The following is a 9,905-nucleotide window of genomic DNA, read 5'->3' as shown; positions in this document are numbered from 1 at the left end:
TGGATAGCACTGCTCCTCTTGTAAATATTACACTCTTGTGGATACTTGATTAATGAAAATTACTGTATAACTATTGTTCTACGGTTTGCAATTCAAAAAAAGAGAGTAAAGTTTCAGACTGTCATCATTAGTTAAGGCGATAAGATCCTTACATAGTGAAGTTGGCCACATTATTTAAGCTGATCGAACCCATCCTTTGGGGTCACAACTTAGCACATTCCATAACCATCCTAGCTTTCGGAGAACCAAGAGAGACAGAACTCATGGAGCGCGCGTCGGTGGCCGTTTTGAGCAACGTTGTGCAGCTGGTTGGGCAGGAGTTCCGCCAGCTCCGCGCCGTCCGCGGCGAGGTCACTGAGCTGAGGGACGAGCTGGCCACGATGAACACCCTCCTGCGCATGCAGTCCGAAGCTGATGCAAGTGGCTTGAGCCACTTCGTCCGGGAGTGGATGAAGCAACTCCGGGAGCTCGCCTACGACGCCGAGGACTGCGTCGACCTCTACCTGTTTCGCATCAGGTGCCAGCAGGGCGACGGCTTCCTCGTCTGGTCCAAACGCCTGCTTGCTACGCTTTTCCCTCGCCATCGCCTCGCCGGCGAGATCACGGCCCTCCGCATCCGTGCTGTTTCCATCAGCGAGCGCCATGCTCGTTACGGCGTCAGCATCGAGCTGCTGGGCCGCACTGCTTCTTCTTCGGAGGCTTTGCAGGCAGTGGTGGCGTCAGCACGTGCGCCACGCCCTCACAACGACCCCAACCAGTTCGTCGGCATCAAGGCCCAGGCTGAGAACCTGGGCAAGAAGGTGGTGAAGGCGGCTGTCTGTGAGAGTGACAAAGAGCTCAAGGTGTTCTCTATCGTGGGCTTTGGAGGCCTCGGGAAAACCACGCTGGCCATGGAGGTCTGCCGGCAGCTGGAGACGGAGTTCAAACGCCAGGCCAATGTGTCCGTGTCGCAGACCTTCGGCAGCAAGGATCTCCAGGGATTACTAAAGCGCGTGCTTCTGCAGGTCGTGACCCTACCGTCTAACCAAAACGAGCAAGCGGCGCTCCTTCGTAAGATTGACGGCATGGATGTAGGCGAGCTAGAAGGCATGCTCAAGGAGAGTCTCCAGAACAACAGGTATACCGTCGATAAGATGATTATTTCCATCGATAAGATGGGCAGGCCTAGCTTTTCCTTCTTAGTAGTGTTAATATTTACATATATATATATTATATATATATATATATATATATATATATATATAGAGAGAGAGAGAGAGAGAGAGAGATAGATAAAAGTTAAATTTGTTGGTGGCTTGGTGCCATTATTCAACTTGCATGGTATGCGATCAGTTTAGAAATAATTAAGAAAATGCATGTTCATATAGTCACATAATAAGCTGAATAGCAGCCAAATTTTACGTCACCTAAATTTTATCTTCCTGAAATCAAGAAGAACTTCAGAAAATGTAGATCACATATTTTTTGTATGTGACGAGAAGATGTGAACGTATAGAATGATGTAAGGTAAGAAAATCCTGGATGCAAAATAACTTATTCTCCACCCTGCAGTAATATATATTAGTGGAAAATGTCGAAAAAGGAGTTTAAAACACCATCCAGTAGAATTTCATACAATTTGATGCAATCAATTGCCAGTTTCTGCAGACAGAATATTCTAACTCTTGCATATCTATGAGTGTAGGTACCTAATTTTTATCGATGATGTATGGAGCAAAGCAGCCTGGGAGGCAATCTGGTCCAAGTTACCAAGCAGCAACTGCGGCAGCAGAATCATCGTGACCACTCGGATAGATACTGTGGCCAAAGCATGTTCTAATTATTGTGATTATTACATCCATCATATGAAGCCCCTAGATGAGAAAGAGTCAGATCAGTTGTTCCGAAGAAAAGCATTTGGCTCAATGACCGAAGATTCTTGCCCAGAGTATTTGAAAGGTGCAATGGAAAACATCTTGAAAAAATGTGGTGGGCTACCCTTAGCCATTGCTAACATTGCAAGCCTTTTGGCAAGCTATACACATCCAGAAGGGAAGAAGATGTGGGAAATAGTTGGCAGGTCAATTGGTTCACAGATGGATAACAATCCTACTCTTGAGGGGATGAGGCAGATACTCACACTTAGCTATGACCACCTACCCCACCACCTCAAGGCTTGCATTATGTATCTTAGCATTTTCCCAGAGGATTACGTGATCTGCAAGGATCGACTATTGAAGAGATGGATCGCTGAAGGGTTAATTCCTGAGAAGCGAGGGATGACCCAGATGGAGCTTGCTGAAGCCTACTTCAATGAGCTGATGAGTAGAAGCATGATTGACCGAGGCACCGATATAGTTACCGTGTACCAATGGAGGGAAGAGACATGCCGAATGCATGACATGATGCTTGAGGTCATGGTGTCCAAATCCCTAGAGTCTAACTTTGTTAGCCTACTAGGTAGGCAATATGAAGGGATGGCATATGATAGGATTCGACGTCTTGCCATACATGGCGGAGTAGAGGCAACCCAAGAGTCTTCATCAAAGAAAATGACAGCACACCGTGGTATCAAGGCGATGACTATGAAGCATGTCCGATCACTAAGCATATTTGATACTGAAGCACAAAATCTGCTTGCCCGGTTAGGAGAGTTCATGTTGCTAAGGGTACTTGACCTAGAAGACTGCAAAGGTCTGCAGAAAGAGCATATGAGTCATATCTGTCGGATGTATCTTTTAAGGTTCTTAAGCTTGAAGTGTTCAGATATCAAGGTGATGCCTTCAAGAATTGGTGATCTCGAGCATTTACAGACACTTGATGTACGTCAAACACAACTGACGAGTCTACCAGAAACAGTCACAAAGCTAGAGAAGCTGGAGCACCTGTTGTTCACCACCAAAGATGGCAATTTAATGTCTGGTTGGATACTGCCCCAAGGGATCAACAAAATGAAGGCACTACGCCAGCTGAATAAAGCGGTTGTGGTATCTGAGGAGAAGGTCGCCAAGGAGATTGGTGACCTGGATCAATTGGAAGACTTATGCATCTATGTAGACACAAGAAATAAGGATATGGATCAGAATGTTCTCGAAGAGCTTGCCAAATCCCTGAGCAAGATGAACTCCCTCCAGTTGCTCGACATTGGAAATCTTGGTTGTGATAAATGGCCTTTCAAACGGGCATTGCATTTTCTCCATCAAGTAAAGTCGCCACCACAGCTGCTCCGTTACTTTAGGATTTGCGGCCTCATTGACCAATTGCCAAAATGGGTGGGGGGACTCATGAATCTTACCGAGTTGGTCATAGCTTGGACATACGTTGATGGTGTCCAACTATTCAGCGACATATGTAAGTTGCCCAACCTGCAGAGGCTGACCCTGGGGCCATACTTCATAAGACACAGGCAAGACATGGTTGCACGCAGTAGCCAGTCCTTTCCGAAGCTCAAGGAACTAACTCTGGGCTATTCTCCTGAAGTTCCTGAAGTTTATGGATTTGAGAAAGGATGCATGCCAGAGCTGGAGACGCTTGTGCTGCAGTTTGATGACCAGTGGAAGACAACTGCTGGTATTGAGCACTTGAAAAACCTTAAAGAGGTGCAGATCAGTTGTGTCAAAGAAGGTGCATTGGCTGCTGTAGTAGAGGTGCTGGAGGTGGAGAATAAGAATCGACTCAAATCTGACCGCGAAGAGATCAGAGTTATAGTGAGGTCGTAGGAGCAATAAAGCTGCTTGAAGCCTTGGAGTATGTTCAACAAAAGAAGCTTGCTCTAAAGCAGGGAAAGCTGGAGTCCCATCAGTTTAACTTGGTCCCTTCATGGTTGATGTGGTTGGTTCTTGTCATGTAAGGCTGGAAGTCCCCAGCTGTTTAATTCATGTTTTATTTTATCTTTCAAGCATTGTATTCCAATAAAGCTGAACACTTGTACCAACTGTTTTGTGATTACGCTGCCTTAAATATCTATGTAATTTCCAAATTCAGGTCTTCTCCAGCCGAAGTTTCCAACATTTAATTCATGAGGGAGGTTGCTTTAGTTGGTTATATACTGTTATTGCTCCAACAATATAATACAAGTCGCAGTCCACAGTTGAAGCAGAGGTGCTTGATGGCCTTTGCACATCGAAGCATCTCGAAATGCTAGAAATTAGCAAGCGCAGCGGTTACCCATTTTGGATGGTGGGTAAGCAGAATGGTGACACAAGTATCTGCGTGAATTATGGCTTGAAAACTGCAGGCGACATGAACCCGCTCCTCCACTTTTTGAACCCTTGGGCAGTAACAAAACGAACTAAGGTTAAGCACTGGGAAGATCTCAACTTGCCAAAACATGACACCGTTCAGATTCAGGCCAAGATGCTCATGTTCATAGTTCACTGCCGTTCATTCACTCGGATAAGTTCCCTCCGTGCGCACACAGAATTATGCATAAGCATATACAGATATGCTAGAGCAGATTCAATTGGTACTCCGTCACTTTGAATTCTTTCATATGACTTTTACAATCAGAAGTTGCCTGATAAAAATCATGCTGCTGTTGATGGTCGCTCAACAAGGTAGCAGCTATGGTTTATCCCAGCGACTCATATGTCTAGGTATCAGGACCAAATACTTTTTCCTTAATACACGTATATGTGATTTTTTTTTGCCCTGTCCAATGATTGTTCGGACTTTCTTTTTCACGATGTCATTCTTCTCCCTAATACTAGCTCCCTGCCTCCTCCTATCATGATTGGAAGCTGCTACTAAGTACTTTCACCTAAACAAGGGCAACCAAGGTCATTAGAACTTGATGGACACAAAAAGATTCATAATCCAGAAATCAAAATGCATAAAATCCATCTTGCTTAAATTTGACCGTATATGCTACGGTAATAAATCAACCGATAAATTAAGGAAAAAGTTTACCTTCAACCGGCTGATGCGCGCGCGAGCCGCCACTTGGGTAGCCGTTAGATCAATCCTGATCAAGTAGTCACGCTGGCCACAAGGCAGTCCCGCGCGAAGAGTCGTTTTCTTGCAATAAGGGTCTTGTTTTCAGTTGATTTCTAACACACATGACTAGTTTCAGAACGAAAGAAAAAACGATTCGGTCGTGAAGGTTTTTTTTCTGCAACTGGGGTCTTGTTTCAAAAGATTTCCGCAACATATCTTTTATTTCAGAAAGAAAAGAAATGTTTCTGTTGTGAAGGTTTTTTTTTGCAACAAGGATCTTGTTTCAAAAAATAGCCCGAGTTGCAGCGCCGCAGGAGCGCCCGATGTTAGAGAGTGAGTGGTCAGACATTGCAACATGAGGCATGTTTCAGAAACATAGCTTCAGTTGCAGAAAACGCCGAAGAAGCGTCAGGCGTGAGAGGTGGCCACCGTCGTGCTCGATTGGAGCTAGGAGCTGCTCGCGGGGCTGAGACGGAGGAGGAGCAGCAACTCCGGCGAGCACGGCAAGGACTAGTTCCCCGACGCGCCGGCGGTAGCGATTTGGTGGTGGTGGCGACTGCCGCCGCGCTGGGCAAAGCTGTGGCAGGACGACGGTGAGGGGACTCTATTTCCAAAACTGAGCGGCTGTTGTAGGAAGTAGGGAGGTGGTCACGCGCGTGCGATGTTTAGATCAGACTGCTGTCAGGGCGCTCATCCAACGGTACTCCATGCGGCGGAAGTAAACATCCGCCGGAAGACGCGTAGCGGCGCCCATAAATTAAAGCCATCCTCTATTACTTCTCGGTTGTGGGAAATCATAAATTCAGAAAGAAGAGTTGTCAACTGGGGATAAAATCAGAAGCACTCACGTCTCACGGTGCTGCTTCTGTCGCAGTGGAGCGTGCACAGGAGGCCAACGTAGTGCGTGCCGGATCGGTGCTACCCTGGCCCGGGGCTGTGCCAGTCTTCGGTCGGGAGGCGGGCGGCGGTGCGCCGTTCTGGTGCGAGGACGGCTGAAGACGGGGCGTTGCGTTAGCAGCCAGTGTTCTTGAACTTTTTTTTATTAGGGGAACCAGGGTAAGGGTTCCTAAACGAGAGTGGATCATGTTTCTGGCCTAGTAGCAAGCTTCCAGGCCTCGGATGGCCTGCTGGCAGCCCGAAGCAACACCTTGGTCCAGTTTTGAGAAGGCGTTGGACCCTGAACCGGGAGCAACTAGTTAACAAGCGCTTCTTCGGGAGCCTCGCAACGATCAGCGTCACTTGGCGCGCTCTCAGCCATTCGCCACGTGTCACGCTCTGGACACTTTCTTCGGATTTTGTTTTTTTTGTTTTTTCGCACGCGTTTTCGGCTTTTTAAATGGTTTTTTTTTGAATTTTTTTCGATATTTTGGTTTTCCCCCGGTCTTTTTTAGCTTTTCGATAAAAAAAATTGAAAAAAAAAATTGCGCGAAAAAACACGTTTTCTTTTTTATTCCTTTTGCAAAAGTCACGATTTTTCTTTCGCGAGAGGCACGATTGTGCTTTATCGAGAGTCACGGCCGTGCCTTTCGGAAACAAAAAAATGCGTTCTCTGTTTTTTTTCTTTCGTGAGAGTCACGGTTTTGATTTCGCAAGAGGCACAGTTGTGCTTTCGCGAGAGTCACGGCCGTGCCTCTCGGAAAGGGAAAAACAAAACACGTTTTCTGTTTTTTTTCTTTGTGAGAGCCACGGTTTTGCTTTCGCAAGAGGCACAGTTTTGCTTCCGCGAGAGTCACGGCCGTGCCTCTCGGAAAGGGAAAAAATACGCATTTTTTATTTTATTTTTCTTTCGCAAGAGTCACGGTTTGCTTTCGTGAGAGGCACGGTTGTGCTTTCGCGAAAGTCACGGCCGTGCCTCTCGGAAACGAAAAAAAGCGCTTTCTGTTTTTTTCCTTCCACGGGAGTCACGGTTTTGCTTCCACGAGAAGCACGGTTGTGATTTCGCGAAAGGCACGGGCGTGCCTCTTTCGGAAAGGGAAAAAACCGTGCTCCCGGTTCGGTTTTTCGCCCGGTTTTTTTCGTCCGATTTTTCATGAAAAAAAAAGTTCGTCAAAACCTATCAACATGGAATCTAATTTTGAAAATCTCGACGCGAGGAATTCAATGATGAAAACAGTTCGAGATTTGGACGCACGATTTAAGAGATAAAACGTTTTGAATAAACAAATCTACGGAAAAAAAAAGGAAAACTCCCAGGTTGCGACAAGTGGCGTGCTGCATGTGCGCCAGTTGTCGCGACCTAGAAAAGTGGAGTGTTCTTTACAACGAGTACTCTTTAATTAATGATTTCGCACTGAACCGGCCATGCTCCCAACTGTTGCACACCACCTACTTGGGCCTCGCGGCACAAGTTTGCGGCATTTCTTATTTTTGGCCACCGGCGCCAGTTAACGTGCATTTTGTTAACTGGCGCCCGTGGCGTCCGTAAATGGGCCGGCCCATCTAGGGGCCGGTTGACGATTTGTTTTTTGAAAATTCTGTGAACTTTTTTGATATTGATGAACTTTTTAGATATTTAATGAATATTTGTCTTGAAAATGGATGAACTTTTTTTGATTTATGAACTTTTTTTCAGTTCCATGAAATTTTTCTAAAAATATATGAACTTTCTTTCAATTTCTACGAACTTTTTTCAAATTTGATTAACTTTTGCTAAATTGCATGAACTTTTTTCAATTTGAATGAACTTTTTTTCAAACTGATGAACTTTCCAAAATTTATGGACCTTTTTTTAAGATGTGAACATATTTTTTCAAATGGATGCACTTTTTTCTTTAAATCTGTAAACGCTTCTTCATTTCATATTTTTAATTTCATGAAAAAATAAATAAAAAACTTGAGGCAGCACGCTAGTGGGCCGGCCCATGCTACCAGCGCTACAGGCACCGGATCGGGCGCCTGCAACGCTGTATAGGAGCTCCCCAAGTTTGCACGTTGGCACGAACCATTATGTATCTCTACTACTTAAAAAGAACGTAAGGTTCCTATTTCACCTCTCTTTCGTCCAACCTTTCATATATACGTCCCACTCTTTCCTTATCTTTTTTTATTTTTTCCACCTATATTTGATTTTTCTCTCATCCATTCAATTGTCTCATGTTTATTAACTTACCAAAATAAATACATATTTTGTTGGCAAGTCATTAAATCTCTACTACTTAAAAAGAACGTAAGGTTCCCATTTCATCTCTCTTTCGTCTAACCTTTCATATATACGTCCCACTCTTTCTTTATCCTCTTTGATTTTTTCCTCCCATATTTGATTTTTCTCCCATCCATTCAATTGTCTCATCTTTATTATCTTACCAAAATAAACACATATTTTGTTGGCAAGTCATTAAATTCTTACCAAATAAGTGCTTAACAATAAAATGGCAAAGAAATCATGACGATTGCATACAAAGATTTGGTAAGATTTTAGCGTATCAATATCCCTATACTTAAAAAGAACGTAAGGTTCACATTTCACCTCTTTTTCGTCCAACCTTCCATATATACGTCCCACTCTTTCCTTATTCTTTTTGATTTTTTCCTCCCATATTTGATTTTTCTCCCATCCATTCAATTGTCTCATGTTTATTAACTTACCAAAATAAATACATGTTTTGTTGGCAAGTCATTAAATTCTTACCAAATAAGTGCTTAGCAATAAAATGGCTGATAAATCATGGCGATTGCATACAAAGATTTGGTAAGATATTAGCGTATCAATATATTAATATACGTGGATTCTCAAAAACAATAATACAATAATAGATGTGCAGTCAGGGGCTAATCTACTAGAATGTTTATACTCCCGTTGCAACGCACGGGCAATTGTCTATTCTATAAAAAAACACTACGTACTAGTAAATCGGACGATTGATCCCATGAAAGAGACCAAATTATTTCTCAGCTAGCTGAGAAAGAGCAAGACCGTTAAAGATTCCAAGAAATTAAACCAAAATCCATACGTAAATACGTAATGCATATGATAGGCTTTTAAGGAGGTTTCCTCGTACTTAAAAAAAGGGAATTTCCTCGTGGACACGTGGGTGTGCGGCTTTGAGCCGGTCCGTTCACGTCACTCCTTCTAGGACGGTCCCTTTTTAGGCCTTGTACGATGCTAGGTGCTTAGAAAAATAAATCGAGTTTTTTGAAGCACCGGTGCCTATATCTACACGAGGGACGCCTAATTTATGCAAAGTGTTTTTTACTGGTGCCGGGGATGTACAGGTGGTTCTCTCACCAATAGCATGCTGCTAGCTCAAAAGGTGTACATTTGTATTCCCCCCTTCTATCTATTTAAGTCACCGTATTTCATCAGACCGGGTCCATCATGCACATGCAAAGGACGCATGCATGGTCCTGCTTTTCTTTTTTTACTGCTCATGGTACATACTATAACATGCATGTCTCTGACATTATCTCTCCTCTCTCCATCTCTAAATCCATCACTTTTAATTCCCTTTTCACCATTTTAGATTGTTCATATCTTCAAAACAAAAATTTTGTTTTTGAAACTTTGTATATATTTGAACTCCTGGAGCTTTAGAATAAGACCAATCTTGAATACATTCAAACATATTTAAATTTCAACATTTGAAATGAGTGAAATCAGCTTTCTAAAAATAGTGAAATGTGATCTTTGAATTGGGTGAGACCATTTTTTTAAAAAATGAGTGAAATATGTTTTACGAAACAAGTGATTTTTTAATTGAGTCAAATAAGTGTTTTCAAATATTTGAAATCAGTTATTTGCTTTGAGTGAAATCACCTTTCTAAAAATAGTGAAATATGAGCTTTGAATTGGGTGAGCCAATTTTTTAAAATGAGTGAAATATGTTTTTCATACACATGACACATTTTGGGTGTGAAATACATGAAACTTCTTATTTCAGAATTTTAAACTAGTCATGTAAAACATGTCAAACTAATTATTTCAAACATTTTTTGAATGAGTGAAATATGTTTTACGAAACAAGTGAAATTGCTTTTTTAATATATATTTTTTG

The 9,905-nt window shown here is 43.0% G+C and overlaps 1 protein-coding gene across 1 annotated transcript; it reads left to right on the top strand.

Annotated features, from left to right (window-relative positions):
* Nucleotides 1-225: 225 nt before the first annotated feature.
* Nucleotides 226-3,949, top strand: LOC125555502 (disease resistance protein Pik-2-like). Its single transcript, XM_048718436.1, has 2 exons — nucleotides 226-1,117; nucleotides 1,685-3,949. Exons 1-2 carry the CDS (start codon nucleotides 264-266, stop codon nucleotides 3,696-3,698), a joined length of 2,868 nt encoding a protein of 955 aa, XP_048574393.1. The 5' UTR covers nucleotides 226-263; the 3' UTR covers nucleotides 3,699-3,949.
* The last annotated feature ends 5,956 nt before the right edge of the window (nucleotides 3,950-9,905 follow it).

This window comes from Triticum urartu, chromosome 5 (genome assembly GCF_003073215.2).
Source record: "Triticum urartu cultivar G1812 chromosome 5, Tu2.1, whole genome shotgun sequence".
NCBI classification, from domain to species: domain Eukaryota; kingdom Viridiplantae; phylum Streptophyta; class Magnoliopsida; order Poales; family Poaceae; genus Triticum; species Triticum urartu.
This window is presented reverse-complemented; position numbering and strand designations above follow the sequence as displayed.

Coding starts and splice junctions, on each gene's coding strand:
- LOC125555502 (XM_048718436.1), top strand. CDS start 264: ATGGAGCGCGCGTCGGTGGCCGTTTTGAGCAACGTTGTGCAGCTGGTT. Junction 1,118..1,684: donor GAGAGTCTCCAGAACAACAG/GTATACCGTCGA, acceptor CTATGAGTGTAG/GTACCTAATTTTTATCGATG.